Source organism: Prionailurus bengalensis, chromosome B1, assembly GCF_016509475.1.
Source record: "Prionailurus bengalensis isolate Pbe53 chromosome B1, Fcat_Pben_1.1_paternal_pri, whole genome shotgun sequence".
NCBI lineage: Eukaryota > Metazoa > Chordata > Mammalia > Carnivora > Felidae > Prionailurus > Prionailurus bengalensis.
This window is the reverse complement of record NC_057344.1, coordinates 110,926,553-110,948,032: the sequence shown is the minus strand read 5'-3', so window position 1 is coordinate 110,948,032 and position 21,480 is coordinate 110,926,553. Positions and strand designations below refer to the sequence as shown.

Genomic DNA, 21,480 nt, shown 5'->3' with positions numbered 1-21,480 from the left:
GTTAAACGTCCAACGTCAGCTCAGGTCATGATCTCACGGTCCGTGAGTTCGAGCCCCGCGTCGGGCTCTGTGCTGACAGCTCAGAGCCTGGAGCCTGTTTCGGATTCTGTGTCTCCCTCTCTCTGACCCTCCCCCGTTCATGCTCTGTCTCTCTTTGTCTCAAAAATAAATAAACGTTAAAAAAAAGTTTAGAAGCTGGGAATCCAAGATCAGGGTGCCAGCGTGGTCAGGTGAGATGAGGGCTCTTTTTCAGGTGGCAGACTTCTTAGATCCCAACATGGTGCAAAGGACACAGGGAGCTCTGTGGAGTCTCTTTTATAAAGGTGTAATCTCCGTCATGACCTAATCACCTCCTAAAGGCCCTCTCTACCAACATCAGCACACTTGGGGCTAGGATTTCAACATATGAATTTTGCGGGAGGTATAGAAACATTCAGACCATAGCCTACGTTGCCTGATTTTTAAGACTCATTGCACAGTGTTACAAGCTTTATCGTTAACACAGTCTTAAGAAGTATGAACACACTTACAGAGTGATCAGCATTTTTTTAAGTTTATTTGTTTAATTTGAGAGAGAGAGGGAAAGAGAGAGTAGGGCAGGGGCAGAGAGAGAGAGAGAGAGAGAGAGAGAGAGAGAGAGAGAGAGAGAGAGAATCTCAAGCAGGCTCCACGCTATCAGTGCAGAGCCCAACACAGGGCGTGATCTCACCAAGTGTGAGATCATAACCTGAGCTGAGATCAAGAGTCAGACGCTTAACCGACAGAGCCACCCAGGTCCCCCAGAGTGATCAGCATTTTCTTCCCACACGCTATTTTTGCGGGTGACCCTGTCTCATTTTCTGTCTATCCCCCTAGTTTCTGTCTCAAAAGCCTACTTTTCTTCCCTTTCGTGCTTTTATATTTATGTTTTGTGTGTGTTTGTTTTTCTCAGAACAGTAACCATAGTAGTCGCTACTTACTGAACACCTACTAGACGTTTGACACATGCTATTTCTCTCGGTTCTGTCAGGTAGACATTACCTAAAAATCTATATAAAAGGAGATTGGAGCTTACAAAGGCTAGGTAATGTACCTGACGTTACAGAATCCAAGTTGGAATTCAAAACCCGCACTCAAGACCCTTCATCACACAAATAAAAAGCTCGATTTTATAACATATCAAATCTCTGTTATTCGATCAATTAATGAAAAAAGATGCTTAATTAGAATACAAATGATGAATACTGCTTTGGAATATCTGCCTTTAGCAACTAACAGGAAGTCACTGATGCCTCAGCTGTGTCTTCGTGTAATAATTTTGAATCTGTAAAACATTAAATAGAAACGTTTAGTGAACAACATTTAGTTGGTTTATTTAATGTTTCATATTATGTAGTGTGCCTATAGGTAATAAAAAAGGCAGACTTTATTTTTTTAATTTAAATTTTAGTTAGCTAACATACAGTGCAATATTGGTTTCAGGATTAGAATTCAGTGATTCATCACTTACCTACAACATCCAGTGCTAGTCACAACAAGTGCCCTCCTTAGTACCCATCACCCATCTAGCCCATCTCCTGCCCACTTGCCTCCATCCACCCCATAATTTGTTCTCTATCATTAAGAGTCTCTTGTGGTTTGTTTCCCTCTCTTCTCCTCCCCTTCCCATATGCTCATCTGTTTTGTTTCTTAAATTCCACATATGACTCAAATCATGTGGTATTTGTCTTTCTCTGACTGACTTCACTTAGCATACTACGCTAGCTCCATCCATGTCCTTGCAAATGGCAAGATTTCATTCTTTTTGATGGCTGAGTAATACTCCATTGCATATGTACACATCTTCTTTATCCATTCATTGGTTGATGGATGTTTTGTTACTGCTGATAATGCTGTAAGCTACAAGCTTTTAAGTGGGCATTTGTGTTCATAGAAGGAATGGAGATATTTTGTTAAGTAAAAGGTAAGAGAGCCTCTATTCTGTCTTTCAAGAAATGAGGGAAGAAAAGGTAATTTGCTTTCTGTGAAGACATTGAGAGCTAAATGTATCACAGGACTTGAAACAGTAAAAATTCCAGAGATGTTTTTACTTTACTAAGTTAATTGGGTTGAATATTGATGAAAGTCTTTACTGAAGCCACGTTTGTTTCCACATAAAATTTTCAATATGTGAAATTATTCTACTATATTTTTCAGTTACATCTTATTCGATTTTGGTGACAGTTTTGAATTCTCAAATGTTGAAGGATGCAAAAATATTTTTTTATTAAGAAAAAAAATAGACCTTCTAAAGTCCTATTATAAATACATATAATCCTACAGTACATATTATTTCTACAGTTCCTTCGATGCTTAAAATGTTCATTTACCTAACATTTATTGTTATCTGTTCTTACTCAAATTAGCATAGCTTGGTGGACAGGGAGAGGTAAAAACGTGAAATAAGCTTGAGCTCAGTGAGTTCAGATTACTTCCGACTAAATGCTTTATATGCTTTAATGCTTTTATATTTATGTAAATATAAATGATATATAAATGATATATAATTATATAAATGATATATAAATATAAATGATATTACTTCGGGGAAACTGTTGTCATTGTTGTTGTTTGTTTGTTTTTTGTTTTGTTTGTTTTATTGTTTGTTTCTTTTAATAACTCATCCCTTTTGTGTCAGTGGTTTGTCCATAGTTCTATTATTTGAAGGTTTTAAGGGTCTGTTTCTCTGTCCTGTTGTTTCTGCTATATGCTTGATCATCTCTGATTGTTTGCTGATCACTGTACTTGGAAAATTATTTATGCACATAATTCAAGGCCAAGGATGGAGGTCAATCCTTCACAGAAGATATATATTCACTTCAGGCTCTGTGGTTAAAAATGATTTGGAGATCACCCTAAGCCAAGTTCAAGGCTTGAGTTTTGTTGAAACCCCAGAAAGTAAAACCCCATTTGTAAACCTGCTGGAGAACTGGTTATTTATTATTCTACCCTTAGACTAAGGGTATGGCTTTTTGAGGTTTCAGATGATTGTAGGGAGTTCCCATAGTGGACCCTCCATCTTGTATAGACACTGACCTTTGATTTCTGCCCTCTTGCTTACGATGTTTTCAGAATGAAAGTTTAAAATTTCTAGGGAAATACACTCAGGAAACAAAAGCAGTTTCTCTGTTTGTTTATCTCCCAGTGGTTCCATTTTCCTTCAGAAATTCCTTATTATCATGCCCGCTATTTGTGGCTTATACGAAGTTACTTATATTTTATCCAGCATTCCTAGCTTGCTTCAGTGGGAGGGTTGGTCTGAGGGACCTGGCTCCTATTAGCTGGGAACATACACTGTATAGGTAGATACTTCGTATTTCAGTGATTGATTTGATTCAGAAGTGATCTAACCACCGTGTCACGAAAAAGGTTTGATTATGCCTTACCTTTGAAAGTGTGGTTTCCAGAGAAAGTTTGATTTAATTTTATGCTTTGGTTTCCATATTTATGGACTATGACTTTGCATGAGTAGGTATAAAATGAAAAGTGCTGGTCATGCCTAAAGCAAGAAACATTAACTGCCTAGCAACAGATTTTATTTATAGGTCAATTGAACAAGGGTTGCAATAAAAAGAATAGCTTGTATCTGTTGGTGAAAAAATGAAAATGGTTCATGGAAACTCTTTCTATTTTAGTGTATATGTAGGGAAGGTGGGGAGATAGTTAACTAAATGTGGTGGCATCCAGAAGCAGTAATAATCCAGATGTTTATTATACGTTCATAAAAATTACTAACCACCCACGGATACAATAGTAGCACTTTGTAGCACTGCAGTTTTCTGGTACCAACAACACAGCCACAAGGGGATTGTTTTTTGTATGGCTGTGTTATTGAAACAACATATTTTAGAAGTCTTTTATATTTATTGCTGCATCCATGCACAAAAACTCTACTGGGTATAGAATTGATTGTAGGAATTGCCAAAAGTGTTTATGTCCCTGTCTTAATGGTAAGGGCATTGGGTCGGAAAACTGGAGATCTTAAACATCTGTCACTGATTTGATGTTTGATCTTTCACAGATTTGGATATAGTCTAAGATTGCATTCTGCCATCTTTCTGTTGTTAATTCTGAAGAATAATTAGATATTTTTGCTAATAATTTACCGGCCAGGAATGCTGAGTAAGAGAGCTATAATTCACGGTCCATAAAAAGTATAGGATTAATAGCTCAGTCATTTAAAGCCCACATTTACTCGCTTTTAAGCCTTATTGACTTATATGCAAATATAAATTATTTCACAAAATTTAAGATACACATGGCTTAAATTTGGAATCACGCGAAGAATAACAATTAAAAACAGTTTGTCTCAATCAAGAAAAATTAACCTTTGCCTTTTGCAAATAATCTAATTAAAATATTTACAATCAATGGGGCGACTGAGTGGCTCAGTCGGTTAAGCGTGGACTTCGGCTCACGGTTCATGGGCTCGAGCCCTGTCGTGTTGGGCTCTGTGCTGACAGCTCAGAGCCTGGAGCCTGCTTCAGATTGTGTGTGTGTCTCTCTCTCTGCCCTCCCTCGCTCACGCTCTGTTTGTGTCTCTCTCAAAAATGAATAAACTTAAAAAAAAATGTCCTATCAACCTGTCCCAATAGCACTTCAAATTGACACTATGCAAGTGCACAAGTTTCAAGCATTGAGTCCAACTTCTCTCTCCATTACCAATAAAGTTGTTTCTTTTAAGATACTAAAATACTAACATATAATTCCCAAGTAAAAATATAAATCCTAAAATAAAAATAAAAATTTCTTTATAGATAAAAGGCACACAAATCTGTCTTCGGGGATCTTCAGGACTAGCAGGTTTAAGATTGCATTTTCACATCTTTTTTTTTTTTAATTTTTTTTTTTAATGTTTATTTATCTTTGAGAGAGAGAGCATGAGCAGGGGAGGGGCAGAGAGAGAGGGAGACACAGAATCCAAGGCAGGCTCCCAGCTGTCAGCATGGAGCCCGATGCGGGGCTTGAACTCATGAACCGTGAGATCATGACCTGAGCCGAAGTCTGACGCCCAGCCGACTGAGCCACCCAGGCACCCCGCATTTTCACATCTTAACCACAATTTAGTGCTTTTTATTTGACCAAAATAAAAGGACCAAGAAATATGCGCAGAATTTTTATGGGGAGTTGTTACAAACCCAAATGGCAGGTTATATGTGTTTTAAACCACAACAGCAAATTGTCAGCAGGAGTTAGAATTTAACTCAATTTAAGTCAATCCCTAAAGGACTATGTGGCTTCCTGATCCAGGATTGGTCTGTTTTTTTTTTTTTTTTCCAGAGTAAAAGTCCATTTATGAGAAGAGAATAGTCCTGAGAAGATATTTGAAGATATGTAGAAATAATCTGAAACTTGAAACCAAGCATTTGAAAATTGTGAAGCAGCTTTCTATTCGAGATCTGAATATTGGTAGTTGTAATCACTGTAGATTGAACACAGTGACTGAGATGTTGCCGGAGGTCTGCAAATAATTCACTTATAACAGCTGGATTTTTATGACTTTATCATTTTCACTGGTGGATCCCCAATGCTTCTTGACTGACTCAGATTAGGCCCTCAGTAACTGTAGTTGATAAAAAGATAGCATCAGAGATAGGTGCTGTGCAGTAATGGGATGACAGTGAGAAAGTTTTCAATTTAAACAAAGAATATTTAAAAGGCAAATATAAATTCCCAGGCTTTCAGTCTAAGATAACATATAGCAAACTAAGAGGAAGAAAGATTTTAGCCTTGTGAGGCTTTTCGAATTCCTGAATGAACTTATTTCTTTATTTCCCGTCCAAGTGAGCACAGAGAAAGTAAATTTGATTAAGAAGCCTCAGTGAAGGGATTTTCTGTCAGAAGAGTTTTCACAATGAGCAAATCCCAGCCCCGTTTACACAGGCTGCCTCCAATTTACACAACCTAGGCTAACGCACATTCATCTTTGTTCATCTGGGTTTGCACTTTGGGGATGAATGAATGGAGTTGGGGATGGAGGTTGGGTGGGCGGCACAGGGAGATAGGCTGTGTCTCTCTTTTCCTTGGGAACAGTTTTTGATTTTCCTTTCCCTGTACCTTTCCCTTCCCTCTGCTCATCGAGGATGTGGCTGCTGTGGGTCATCCCCTGACCATCCTCAGAGTGGTTATAGAGCCACAGCCTAGGGTGGTGACAAAATGCTAACTATTTGTGACCTACACTTTTGTGGCTTTATCTTCTTTATGTAAAGGGATCCCCAGAGGGAAGCTTTTCACTCCTTGTGTATTTACCATTGTTATTAGCTGGAAAGTTTCTGTGAAACATCAAAAATGTTAATGAGCTCGGTTAGGAGGCTGGAGGATAGGGGTCTTTAGGCTCCTGCTTCCTTGTCTTAAACTCTAGACACCACTTATTTTGACTTGGAACTGGGGTTCCTCAGGCAGAAGCAGAAGAACTATACCATTTCGATAGTCTCATTTCAATCAAATCATCTCCTTACAGAAACTGTTAGGAACGGGAAGTAGGATCTAGGATTATTAGCAAGCTCTGCTCTCTTAATTTCGTGTTATCAAATTGGCTTTTGGATTTGGCTCCGGGTAAAACAAAGTGGGGAGGCGGATGGATGAATGCTACTATTCGTTCAGTCTGCATTATCTTACGCGGACCATTCGGGAGTCTCAGAACACATGTGAAGCCTCAAATACAAACACCATTGCACTTAAGCAGAATGAACTCTTGGCTCCCAGCTCAAGTGAGCAGAACCTTTGCTTTTTTTTTTTTTTTTTTTTTTCCTTCCTGATTAGGTGATGCTTTAGCCGTCTTTGTGGTGCATCTGCTTCTTTTCCCACTTACCACCCACACTCCATTTGTGGTAGAGTGACAAGATATGCTGTTTAATTGCATTGCTCCTTCTCCTGGGTGAGACTGGGAGAGAGAAGGGGGATTAAGTTGCATATGGCTAGCTCAGTTGTTATTGAGCCATGCCCTGACTGAAGCCTGAGGTCTGCAGAGGATTTTCTTTGGATTCTGATCAATGGAGTGCTGGACACTGAGGACAGCAAATGGCCATTTTCTCTCCTGCCTTTAAAATGAAGTATGTCCTCTCTGAAGGGCAATCTATCTAGGCTGGCTCTCAAGTTTAAATGTAAACGACAGTGTGTTCCTTACTTTGAAGGCAGACACAAGCTTATCCCATTGATGGCCAAGATGCTTTGTGGAAGGAAGCGGCTTTTGTTACAAGTTTAAAATTCAGCCAGTATTATATCTCTGCTGGAAGCTTGATGGGAAGACGCCTTTAATGTGGTGCGTGTATGCTTTAAATGGCTGGGAGCTCCTGGGACTGGAACCTGGTGCCCTGTCTGTGCAGAGGTCAGCTGGTGAGTGTGCCCTGCTCTCTTTCCTCAGAAAGACTGGCACTGATTTTTTTCCCATTCAAGTAGAAATCATAGGAAAGTCTGAACAACACAAATATACAAGAAGGTATGGTTTTTTTTAAAAAAAATCTTTTTCTCAACAGCTTACTATTGAATAAGTCAGTTGTAGAGAGACAACATTATCACTGCGTAGGGATGCCTCATGTGCCTGGTGCTCCAAAAAGGGTTCTGTGTTGCCATCCGTCTCACCAGGAAGCAGTATGTTCTATGATTGGGGGAGATAAAAATAAAAGATTGCACGCTAAAAAAAAAAAAAAAGGACTTGTGACCAGTTCATTTTATTTAAAAATATTCATCCCAGTCTGAGATTTCCTGTTTTGTGATTTGAGTAGTAGAGCCTGCAGTGGGGCTTTTTGAGTGGGTTCCTTCTCCTGAGATAGGCTGATTTATGAGTGCTGAAACCTGGTCCCCCTGCCATTGTAAACTGTCCTGGGAAAACTATCTGGAACATGTTATTTGCCTTCTAGTGTCCTCAACTAGAAAAACATAGTGACTTTCCTTCTCTGCATCGCATCTAAAGACATTATGAGAATATGTAAGCAAAGTAGGGTAATTACTCTTTTTAAAGATTTGGCAATCGTAGTGAAATATTTATGTTAAACTAACACCTGACAAACTAACATCTGATTCATTATCTTTTCTTCATAAAACAAAGTAATGAAACAGCTCTCAAGCCTTGTAGAAAGAGGGGACAGAGGGACACCTGACTGGCTTCGTCGGTAGAACGTGCGACTCTTGATCTCAGGGTCGTGAGCTTGAGTTGGGCATAGAGTTTACTGAAATAATAAATTATTAAAAAAAAAGAAAAAGGGAGAGAATCTTGAGGATCTTGAGAATCATGTTAGCCATGTCTAAGAATGTGTTGTTGTTGTTGTTATCAGATTGAAGTTTTAAAAGTGTATATTTTCCTGGCATTAGAAAACAGCAGAATCCAATTGATACTGTCCAATGTACAAGTAGGGCTATTGAGCTCATTAAAGGCTAATGAAATAAACATGGGTTTTTGGGTTTTTTTGCTTTGTTTTGTTTTTGTTTTTATTTTTGTTTTTTTTATAACAGTAACTCCTCACTTTCTTCTCTAGCTGTGCTTGTGATTTTCCACCTTCCTTTTGGGAGAGCTACAAAGGGAAGAATATGTTGTGAAACACTATGAACAGGTTCTAAAGGGACTAGGGAAGGGCATTGTCCCAGAGGAAGCCCAAAAAAGTCCTTCTCACTAACGGGAAAACCACTGTATGGCTGTGGCTCAGCCACATTTTTGTTGGGACACATGTTATTAAGTTAAAAGGACATCCATGATCCAAAAAAGAGTAGCTTGGTTGTAAACATTTTTCAAAAAGTATTTAGAAGAAGAAAAAATGCCAGATGGTGTTAAGAACACCCTGTGCTCCAGTCTTACCGCTTTCCCTGAACCACCTTCATTCCTAATGACTGTTTTGACACCATCACCACTGATTATCTTGAAGTACCTCAGGGAAGAAAATGTTTCAATTATGTTATATCAAGTGGCAGGCGATGATTCACCTGGTTAAGAACATATAGGAATCCTCCCCAAGTCCACATATTATCTTCCCAGGAGGCCTAAATGTCTATGTGTGTTTCCTTGTAAATATGTACAAGATTTTCCAGAGGAGGGACTTGATAAGCTGCTACTTTTTTTTTTTTTTTAGGAGATTAATTCTCAGCTGTTTAAGTCAGGGAGGGTTGTGCGTCCCGTACATAAGAAACTAATAGTGCTGGCTAGAAGTTCACTGACCTCTGAACCATGCATGCTGGCCCATACAGTGGCAATTATTTTCTCCTTTGGCTTTTGGACGAGGTTAAGTGCTGGGTTCATCCTGATTACTGAGTTGTATCCTTTCATTCAATGCGTCTCCCTTTCGGGTACATTAACAGCAACATCTAGGAATGTTAAACCCTCTTTACTTCATCACATGGCTTAATGTTTATTTGGTGTTTAACAGAAGCCTTTGGTAATTTAACAATGAGTACCTGTATGCCCCTTAGAATGATGGAGAGTGGTTTTAGGTGTTCCTACCCCCTCTCTCCCTTTTGCCTCTGCCTTCCTTCCCCTCTTTGGAGGGCCCACTTTTTCTCCCAGGGTAACGTGGCTGAGCCCAGATTATGCTGTGTGCTCACTGACAGCTCCTTTCGATTCCGGCTTAATGCAGCTCCCTAATGCAGCCTCACGTGGGGCTGTAAATGACACAGTGAGGACTGGGCTACTCCCAGCCCTTCCCGGACGCGCTCACCCGGGTATTGCCATAGCGGTGGCAAGTAACTCCAACTGTGCCCGTCTTCTCCCCAAACGGCAGCGTTGATTCTTTTCTGGAAAGGAACCTTGGAGAAGGGAAGGGCTGAGATTTAAAAGGCAGGAATTCATGTCATGTGCTACAGCAGAACTGCCGTAGCAACAGCAGCAGCAGCAGCAGCACCCGCAGCGGCAGCGAGTCATTTAGTGAGACTGCACCATTTTCTTCTCACCCTGCATAGAGGTGTGGTTGGAAGCGGCAATAAACTACCCACCCCCTAGCAGTTCCACAGAGGTGGCCTCTTCCTGGCTCCAGTCGGAAGACACAGACTGTCTGGAGGAGTCCCCAAAGACTGTTCCAATTGGTGATGTGTGTCTAAGGAAGGCTTTTTCAACTAGTAGGATGCTTGCCTGCACTTGCGGCCACCCAACTGCTGAAGAGCTCCAAGTCTAGTGCTCCGCCTTCCCCTGGGACCATTTCCCAGTGTGGGTGCACACCTATGCCCGCGTGTGTGCAGGTGTGTGCTGCTGGGGGGCTTGGCCTGGGACCTTGGTACGTTCTGGTGAATTATGGGTGCTGCAGAGGCTGGAGCAAGATTATGACCTAGCTCGGGGGTGGAGTGGATTATTTTGTGAGTGCTCTGGCCGCCAGCCATTGCCCTGGTGGGGAAAACCGTATCTCCATCTAGCTCTAAAATCACCTGGCTTGCTGGGGAGTGGAAACTGAGCCGCCGAAACTGCTTCTGCTGATTTTCTCTGCAAAATGGCTCACGCTGCTGCTTCTATTAAAAAAGTTCGAGAGGCTGAACTGGATGAAAAAGAAAAAAACCTTGAGAGAGAGAGGAAAAGACAACGGAAAATCCCCAGGGAACGTATGGAACGGAAAAGAAAGGTAACGAGGAGCATCCCTTTAACCCTTTGCCTCTGAGGCTACGTGTAGAAACCCTCCGTCCTCAGAGCCGGCAACTTCATCTTCCCTTCCCTCCATCATTCCCCTGCACCATTCCCAAGCTCAGTTTGCAGCCTATAGCTCATGTCCAAATTTGCTGCATTGGGAGGAGATGCCTGAGCAGGGCAAATTTCCTTCGCTTCAACCAAGCCAAACCGCACTTCGTTTTTCTCTGGTTTTCTCAGTTATGTGTACTCAATTTCAGAGCCAGGTGCTTTATGCCTCCAAGTAACTCCCAACACTTGTCTTAGGAGAAGGAAAGGGCTGATTGATGGTTAGCAGGGTAGAGTATTTTTCTCTTCTTGTTCCTCATCTCTACTTACTAGACCTTCAGCACAGCGCCTTCTCACTGACGATATGTGTTATGTAGATTGCTGGTAGGAATAAGCCTCAGGTTTTATTTACTCCTTTTTCTTTCCCCTTCCGGAGGTGCACACTGTTCTATGTGAAACTGCACTAAGAATATTGGTGCAGTGAGCTGTGTCCTTGCATCTTTAAAATTTTAATTCATTTATTTTCTGGTTTCCATCAGTAATCTTATGATTTTCTCTCCTGGCTGTAGCAATTAGGTGAAAAGACCAAGGTTAAATAACAGGAAGAAATGCGGATTCCCTATACATTAAACTAGAGAGTTGTCTCTTTCTGTCTTTCGAAACATTATTTTTTTCGTTACAATAGAAATAATCTTACACCTGGGCGGAAGGGAAGTGTTCATTTAGTCAGTGGTCTGGTTCTATAAGGGAAGAAGATCTCTGTAAATGCCTTAATTAACAAAGTAGGTCACTGAATAATTTCAGAATGTGATAAACACCATATTACATTAGCAAAGCATAAAAATAGTGGTTGGTACACAAGCTGTTGTTAAACATAACTCGGTGGTTGGGGGTACACTGCAGATCAGATGCTCAATAATCCATATGTTCAGTGCTTCCCCCACCCCTCTTCATTAATAGGTATGTTTACCTTTCCATTTTGAGGATGCTATCTTTGCCTAATTTTCGGAAAGACACGTGAGGACCCACATTGAATTAAGCTCTTACTATGTAGGGATTCGTCCCATTTCACTTTTACTACTTGTTTCACCACTAGTTAGTGGAAGTAACTATTATTAGGCAACATAATTAAATAAAATTAGAAGCATATTCTCGTTTTTCCTTCTGGGAGAAAACTTTAGTATTGCTTGTCTGACCTTTAGAAGGCCTTGTTTCAAGGATGCCGTAATTCTTTTTTATAATACCTTGGCCATTTTTGTGGGAGCTGGCTTACTTCTTGACAGTTACCACAGTTCTGCTTCTAATCCTCTAAATGGAACATTATTACATAAAACAATTTCCTGCGATCGTATCTTTTTTATCTTATATTCTCCAAAACATAGTATATTGCTTCTTGGCCAGGACTGTTCAGCATCCAGTTGTGACCTAGTAACTTTGCTTAGCTAGAGTACCACGCATACACCTAGAACATTTCTTGGTCTCGCTGTGGCTTGTTTCTGTATCTAGTTCACTTTTCCCCTTTTCAATCCGTTCTTGAAATGGAACGACTACATCATTAAAATGGAAAGGTGCCAATAGTTGTTGAGAATCTCCATTGTTTTGATGCTGCATTGCTTTAGCTTGAATCCAGCACCGTGGCAAGATCGATGGTTAATCATGCAGTCTTATGACAGCATTATCTGATCTTCACATCCAGATAATATCATTAAGCTAGAACCAAGGAAAATTGGGGGAATAATCGCATAGCTATTATTTGTTCTTGTTTTTTTTTTTTTTTAACATACCTTCTGGACCTCTTCCCTTTTCTACTGCAGATGTTTGAGTTTTTACACAGCATAACAAATGCTAGCTTAGAAGAGTGACTGACATTTTTAGGTGTTTTAGATTTATTTTCAACGCCCCCCCCATAACTACTTGAGCCAGTTCTATAATTTGGTTTAAGATAAAAAAGTGTACCTCATTATTATTATTTAAGGTATGTAGAATAGTAGTTCATAAAGAAATGAAAAAAGGATAGTTGCCTATTAGTGGTACTCTGGAACACCATCTCCGGAAAGTAACCTAAAACTTATTATACTTTATTTGCTGTTGCCTTTTTATAACCATAAAGAAATGCATCAGTAGTAGTGGTGATTAAATATATCACTTAAATATCCATTTGTAAAGTATCTTGTGAAAGAACTTGCTTATTTGCAAAATTCAGATGAGACCTGCCCCAATTCAGGTAATAGCCAGCTATGGAGCTCAAAAAAAATAAGCTGGTGTTGAAAAGATTTTTACTGAAGTAAAAATGATTGAGTATTAAATCAATTAGGCAGCTTCATATTTGGATCTCATTTTAAGATTTTTGTAAACTTGCTGTTGATTAAAAGAATCTTTGCATTATTGTTTTATACTCTGTAAAACATTTTAAGTAAGTTTTAATTATTGTAAACTTGAAACACATTGCATGCTTGGCTATAAGGCTTCTACTAAGTTGTCAGTGGTATGTTTTTTTTTTTAAATGACTAATTTGTATACTAGGGGATCTAGTTTCAACCTCAGTATAAGCAGAATTTATCTTGGAATAAAATGTTCAGTCTTCTTTGAGTCTGGATAGCTAATATTTAAATATAGCATATACTAAATATATATAGTATATGTTGTCATACTATGATAGAGCTAGAATAAAGCTTACCTTTAAGCAAAGGGACCAAGATTAAGATTAGTTGAAGCAAACAAACATTTTTTGCCCCAAATGGTACACTGATATTCTAGGTTTTTACAGGAATAAGAGGATATTCCTATACTAATTATTACCTTATATGAACTGAAGTCATTTCTTTGTAAGTCCACATGTCTTATTTCTACACTAGAACCTGAGACATTAGACTTGAGAAGGATGCCAAAAGGAATGATTTCTCACAGACTTGTAAGATTTAGTTGTAGGAAGTGATTTTGAGTATAATATTCTCTCCACAATCACTTTTTTTTTTTAATTTGGAAAAACATAATTTCAGAGAATCTGTAAAAAACAAAACAAAACAATTCCATCCTTGGAAAAAGCATATACTTAAATAACCCTTCTTATTTAAATTTATGATTACCAGTTATTTTCAAATAGTAGATATGTTTTCCATTTCTCAGCATGGACAGGCCATTCTCTAATCCATTATAGTGTCTACAACATTCGCTGGAATCGTATGTCATAAAAGGCAATCTGTATGACTAGTGCTTAGCATTGTGATGTTTAAGAAGTTCTTCCTTTATTATTTTAGTTTGTACTATTCAAAAAGCCAGAGTTCATGTTTTCTGTATAAATTATGTGATAATAATATTTATTGAGTACCAATATGGCCCTGTATCTGGCACTTTATATACATTGTACTGTTTAATCAAGAGACAGGTCTACACATTAGGGATTATTCTCTCCATTTTGCAAATAAGGAAACTGAGACTCAGACTCATGGAAACTGCTGTATCATGTGCAACTATTATGTGGCAGAGTTGGGATTTGAATCCAGGCTCCAAAGTTCATTGGGAAAAAGAGGTGATGATTCCTTGGTCTTGTACATACACTGAATGTAGGGAATAAGTAAATAATTTAATCTGTCAATGCTTCAATTGCTTCATCTTCAGAATACCTCCCTACACTGAAAGGGATTTTAGTTCCTGTAAGAAGTTAAATGACATGTTTGAGAGGAAACATGTTAAACATGTATTTAAACATGTATTTAAACATGTATTTAAGTTTGTGATGCTATCATAATTGCTTCAAAATATTCCATGAGATTTCTTGGAAAATCAACTTATTAAAAGTTAACATTTGCTCCTTAAATATAGCAGTTGCAGTCAAGGATAGACTATGATATATTATCACTCTTTGTTACAATTGTATCAGGACTTCAAAATGTATTTGTATATTCACATTCGCAAGCTGACACAGGAAGGTGATTTTGCAGGGGATTTACATAGAAAATGAAAGCAAACTTTTTTCCAAGTCTTTTAAATTGAATTTCATAGGAAAAGGTTCTGATCAGTTATTTGCTTTTATTTTTTCTATATATAATTTTTATCTTGAAGGGAACAAGGCTCACTGTTTTTAGGATAACCTTTGGGAACCCTCACTGACACTCCCCCCCCCCCCATATTCTTGTCCACATGGTTATTAAGTTGATGACAATGAGAATACGTATTGAGTATATATAATGGACTTATCATCCAGTTGTAAGGAGACATGGAGAGATGGAGACTTTCTAAAGTTATTAATTAGTGTACTTTATTAAAATGGAAGAATGTTTTATTTGCAATTGTGGAGATGAATATGTTCTGTAACTTTTTTATTATGTTATAAGAATGAGTTTGTAAAGAAACACAATAGATAATGGCTGACTGTGGCATTTTTCTGGTGGTCTGTAGGTGAACCCTATGGTGTAGGAGGAAGGTGGACAGCCCAATCATTCTTTCTATCCTTCAGTGTTCTGCTCAGACACTCAGCAGCATGATTCCAAAGTCAAGACCAACACTGACAGCAACAATACTTAGCCAAGAACCAAGTACAAAAAGATTTCCAGGCACTAAACCAAACATAATGTGATGAAAAATACAATGACAACATGATAGTGTGATCCTTTGTATTTATTACATGCTAGATCTTTTCAAATGTGGTAAATGCCAATAACACTTTTTAGGACTTACATCAAATTGTCTTTATATAACTTCTTATAACCCCTTCATCAATATGTCAGTACTTACAGAAACCACACTAACATAAGGTAGGTTGGTGATTTCTTGAGCTTCACCTGGACATTTGCTCTTCCTATGTCCTAATGTCTACTTATAAGTAAAAACTCAAAAGTTTCGTTGTTGATTTCCCATTTGAGTCTAAATAAATATGTTCAGGTATATCTACTTACATGCGGAGGTTTCTATGGAATCATGATTTTTTTAAACCCCATTTTCTTCTTCTTTAACATTCCTTCTATCCCCTTTTGTAGTTCAATTCATAAACCATATCTTGGCTAGAACAATTATCTTTATATAAGTGACTTGCACCATTAATGGTATTCTTTGCCAGTACTGTAAGTCTGAGTTTTTATTAATTTTTACTTATAAAGAACCTCTTTCAACCATTGAGTGGGTGACTACTAGCTTAGGGTTACAGCTGTCAAATTCGTGGGATTGTGGCAAAAATAGTCCCAATTATATGGCTTGAGATAAGTTTTTAAGAAGACTGTAAAAAGACAAAATCAATGTAGAAAAGCTACTATGAGTGAGTTTAATTTGTTTTGGAACCTAAAAACATATAAATGTTTTTATCTTGAACAAAACCAGGATTAATTCACTGGTGTTCTTTATTACGGAAGTTTTAATTTTATTAGTTACCTCATTTATCCATAATGATATTTATAGCACATTTTGACATCATAAAGAACACTGAAAATACTTTATAGAAGTACTGCAGGGGTCAGTGATAATATAAGGAGGTTAAGTCTACTCACATCATATTTAATAATCTTTTAGTGTTTATATTTTACATGAGTCACACTTTTTCATTCATATTTCTCAAAATAATTTCTTCCTCACAAAGAATACACCTTTTTTTTTTTTTCAGGGACACTACAAAGAAGGCACTTCCCAAATTTTGGAGTTCTACATAAATTGCTAGTGGAATCATCAGTATTTAAGTGTGACCCTTTTTCCCACAGAAGTGACTTCTGATTTTAAATGTGTACAGTATTGTGGAAAATCTCATCAGAATGATTTGACTTTATCCCGATAATAAGAAGTCAGAATCCTGGGGTAGATTGGGAAGGAAAGGGGACTGTAATCTACATATTTTTTAAGTTCTCCTGGTGATTCCTACCAGAATTGAAAGCCACTGGAATAAATATTCATATTCCCTCTGCCATCCCCTCCCACCCCAACTCTTACTCTGTCCCATCTTTGAATTTGGAACAATAAGAGATCTACTTTTAATCATCAGTATGACACTAAACTGCTACAGAGAAAAAATTTCCTGTGTCAATAGGAGGCACTCTGGCAACCTTTTGAAAGTTTAATGAGACTAAGTGGTCTCTATAATAACCAATTAATTCTGGGCATAGAGAGGAGGAACCAAATGTTTAGGAGATAAGCTGTAAAGCTTCACGGTCTGTATGACCATCTCTGCCCTAATGGAGTAACCTTCAGGAATGAGGCTTGTGTTTTTCTGAGTTCTATGTTAACCAAGCTCAAAGAAAATCAGACAGTTATGTAAGTTAGGGTTTTGAAGGAAAGCCATTCAAATGTGATTTAAAAGTGATGTCTTAAATAGATTTTGCTGTTTTGAATACACTCAAGTAAATGTCCCGGGGATTTCATGGGTAACTTAGCAGTCTTGGTGTCCTCAGACCTTTAGAGATGTCAACACTTCTGGAGCTCCTGATGCAAGTCAACAACTACTTTTTGTTTCTTGTACCTGACTTTGATAGATTTTCTGTATCTTTATTATATATATAATCCTTATATATATTTATTATATATTATTCTTTAGATATTTCCTTTTAATGTTTCTAATTCATTAACTTCTTAGTGCCAGGGTTTTTTGTTTGTTTGTTGTATGTTTCTTTTTCACGTGAGTATTTGACTTTCTCACTCTCTTCCCAGTTCACCGCAGCTGCCAGGACAGCCAGAAATGGATTTCCCCACCAGTGTGTACAGAATTCAGGAAAGGACTTTTTAGCGTGTATAGTTGGAATTACTCCTTCCATTTTCCCTCACTTTTTTAGTAGCTTGCCAGGAAAAAAACCCTTTTTCTTTCCCCTTAGAACTTCACTGTGAATTCAACCTGGCCTTTCTCTAGAGATGTTCCTTTAACTCTGTATCATTACTATGCTGCTTATGTAATGGGGAACACCTCGATAGAAAACCATGTATCTTGTATTAAAGAAGAGAAGTACCAGGGTGCAACAATTATTATAAACATATCAACCTAGTCCCCATTTGATTGGGAGTGATAGTGTTATTTCACATTAATAATTTTATATGAATATGTATTTCTTGGATTTTTATATATTTTGCATGAAGACCTGTTCATTACCAATTTTAACTCACTTGTTTATAGTCCTTGTCTGTAAAACAAGGCTGAAATCTAGACTGACAGTGACCTCTCTCTTTATGTAGCTCTATGCGAGTAATGGCAGTTTTCCCAAATGCCTGACTTTCAGGGGAGCTATTAAATCTCAAGGTTAAATATTTTAAAAATAATGTTAATATTACAAACATGGACTCTAAGAATCTACTTTAGCTTTATTATTAATATAGAGATAAAATATTACTTTTGCCTTTGAAATCAACTGTAGCTGTCAATACTTTCAAGATGTTAAGCACAATTAAAAGTGGATGTGAAATGTAAGAATGGACATCACAGCTACAGAGAATACACAACACAGCAGAAAGGTGTTTACTAACTTAATAAGTGATATTTATACAAAATTATCGGATGCTTCTAAAAGCTCCATAAAAGCAGATTTAGGAGACCTGCGTTTAATTCTATCTACTGACTGTGACGTTGGGTAAACAACTGATCTGACCTTAGTTTCCACATCTATAAAATGACGAGGACCTGAGATCTGTTAGAATTCTTTCTGTTCCTGTATGACTGTACAGTTTTAACTGTGTCTTTCCCTCTTTTCATTTTTATAAATGATTGAGATAGTTCAGTGGAATCTCCAAGGTTTTCTTTATTTAATAGAAATTTTCTTGAGTTGATACTACAGCCAAGGCACAGTGCCTTCATCCAAGGGGTTCTCAGACCAGCCCGGGGTAATAGGTACTTTGACACATAACAAGAATAATATGTTATTTGGGCTATTAAGTTGGGTTGGAGATTGTTTATCTTGTATATATTATGCAATTTTTCTTTAAGAAGTCTTGTGTCAGTAAATTCTTATCTGGCAGAAGAAATAATAGAAGGGAATAGTTTCTGTTGTGGTACTTGAAATTTTATGGAAGCTCTTAAGGCAAGATATATAAAATGAAGCATTCTTATGGATCTGTGTGGTTGGATACAGTATTTTGGATACTGATTTGAGTCATTTCTCAGAAAGAAGTTTACTGCGGTTCCCTTAGATCATCCGTATGCTGATAATACCATGAATTATAAATCTACAGAGAAATATTATCATGGTGTTTTAAATCATTTTACAAAGATATAATAGTAGGCAGAATAGCTGTCTTTGAACGGCAGGACGCTATGATGAACACTTCTACCCTAGCAACTCACAAACCATTCAACTGTCCAGCTCAGTGAAAATAAGACGTTGCCTGAGTCGTTCCAGGAGTACGAGTATAAACTTCCTCCTTATTTATGGTTCCTGCCTCAAACTGGGCCAGAATGCTTAATTAAACCATGTCACATCCTGAAACAACTGAAACCAATAAAGTGTAAGTGGAACAGGTTACCTGGAAACAGTAACTCCTTTGAGAAGAGAGGTCACTTAGGAAATGAGGAGCTTTTGTTCAGGGTGGTCACCTTCAAAACATGGGGCTTCAGTGTGGGCTCCGAGGGACAGGAACCAAAGACTGGGTGTGGGGGGGGGGGAGAAAAAAAGACATCTGTGTAAGCACAAGTTGTCCTTACTGGGGAGAAGGCAGATGACAAAGGACCAAGTGGCAGATGCCAATTCTCTGAGTACAAACACTTTATCGAATTGGATAAGGGCCTTTGGTATAACATAAACTAGTCATACTCAGTCATTTAACACAAAAAGAAATATTTCAGAACTTCTGGCTTTTATGCTAGAAAACAACATTGGAAAGATAGAAGAAGAATTGGTGACAAGCTAGTATCAGAAATATTTTGCCATCGAAGGAAGCTTGATAACTGAGATGCATTTCACTTTAGTCACTGCAATTAGCCTTCCTACAAGATCCTTCTGGGTTATGTATTCCCTAGTAAGTTGTATAAGAGCTCATGAAACAATTTAGTCACTCCAGTGGTCTTTAAAATTCTATAAAACTTGATTAATCAGGAAGCTCAGATAATTATACTTTCTAGTTTTGATTGCATTTTACACTTAAAGTCAACCAGAATCTCTTTCTTTCTCCCTCTCTTTCTCTTTCTTTCTTTCTTTCTTTCTTTCTTTCTCTTTCTTTCTTTCTTTCTTTCTTTCTTTCTCCTTCTTTTTCTTTTTCTTTCTCTTTCTTTCTTTCTTTCTTTCTTTCTTTCTTTCTTTCTTTCTTTCTTTCTTTCAGTTTATTTATTTAAGTAATCTCTACACCAACATGGGGCTCAAACTCACAACCCTGAGATCAAGAACTGCATGTTCCACCAGCTTAGCCAACCAGGCACCCCTCCAGAAGCTCTTTCAAATTATGCTTGTTTGTTTCTCTTCCTTCTTGTGCTGGATTAAAAAAAAAATGATCATGCTTCATGTACCATCAATCATCTTCCCTATTTTCAATGTGAATTTGATATGTACAATACATGTAATATAATTCAGGATATTTCACTTCTTTGGATCAAAGAATTATTAAATAACTACCATGAGATAAATTTTAAGAGTGGTCAAGATTTTGATTGAGTTAAAAATTTTTTCTCAAGAAATTTCTCTGTTAGATAGGTATTTAAGGTTAATGTCAATGGGGAAAAAGTAGAGGACAGTGCTAGCTTAAGTGTTATACCTTTTTTATGTTTATAGAAGTTGTGGATTTCAAGCTGGGCCTTAGGAAGACAGTCAAGTTTGGCTTAAGCGGAGGGAACATCTCAGAGGACACACATAGGAGCTGATGAAGGGCCTGGCATGACATGACCAGAGTGGCAGGGTTGGGTAGGAGTTGGTAAATACTTGGAAATAATGCTGACCACACAGGAGAGACTTCAGGGCAAGGAAGAGGTAACTGAACTCAATAAAGAAAAAAAGAAAAAAGAAAAAGAGGAAGAAAGAAAGAAAGAAAGAAAGAAAGAGGAAAAAAAAGAAACTATGGAAGGTTGTATGATAATGTAAGATTATGGGGGAGGAAATGGAGGTCATCCAGGAGACTGTAAAGTAATCTAAGAGGGATGAACAGACCTGGATTAGAAGATTTGCACGGGAAAAATCAGTGGAGAGGGAAACAGCATGGATATTAGCACCCAAGTGGGAATAGTGAAAAAAAGAGAGGTGAATAAGCATGACTTAAGATTAAATATTTCAGGGGCACCTGGGCGGCTCAGTCAGTTGAGCATCTGGCTCTTGATTTCGGCTCAAGTCACGATCCCAGAGTTGTGGGATCGAGCCCCACATCAGGCTCCACAGATTATACCTTTCAATGATATTTGAAAGGTGCTGGTGTCATTGGCAGAAAAGAAAAATTTCAAGTGAAATTCAGGGGGAAAATAAAAATACCTTACTTTATACATGGTTAATTTGAAATGTTGTCAAGATGATCTCTGTCATATTTAAATGCAGGAAATTTTTATATAAAAGGCCAAAAAATAGAAATGTTATCTATCTTTCTGATTTGGTATAATGGAAGAAGTTGTAAAATGTAGAGTAAGTGTACTGCATAGCTCTACCACATTCTGGTAATCCGATCCTTAAATTGGTTTGCTTTTCTGTAAATCTGGGTTAGTAATAGTTAACTCTAATAATTAACAACATATATATCATAGAGGAGGTGTAAGGACTAAAATGAAACAATGTTTTGAATTCACTATGCACATGATATTATTCCTTATTATATTACTAGATTTACTTGCTTTTTATGCAGGAAGAGCAAAGGAAATATACTTGCCACTGAAAGGATTAAAAATGTTCATGTGAGCATCAGTGTAACGTGCTCTGTCCCCTGAGAGCCCCTGGCAGCAATGATGCCTCGGTAGCAATGAGCATATGTAGCCCAGATTTTTTCTAAATGCCATTTTCCAATGGAAG

At 37.8% G+C, this 21,480-nt stretch overlaps 1 protein-coding gene across 24 annotated transcripts in view; it reads left to right on the top strand.

Moving 5' to 3' along the window:
* ANK2 (ankyrin 2) overlaps positions 1 to 21,480 on the top strand; it is a 671,502-nt gene that overhangs the window by 391,112 nt on the left and 258,910 nt on the right. For 3 of the 24 annotated variants that reach the window (XM_043570125.1, XM_043570131.1, XM_043570176.1), the window contains exon 1: positions 9,999 to 10,553. The exons of 16 other annotated variants lie outside the window; for them this stretch is intronic. In XM_043570125.1, coding sequence (XP_043426060.1) covers positions 10,425 to 10,553 — 129 coding nt within the window. In that variant the 5' untranslated portion in view covers positions 9,999 to 10,424. Of the gene's footprint in view, positions 1 to 9,739; positions 10,554 to 21,480 lie in introns of those variants that run through there. 5 more of the 24 variants (XM_043570092.1, XM_043570067.1, XM_043569934.1 and 2 more) reach the window with 4 other exon arrangements.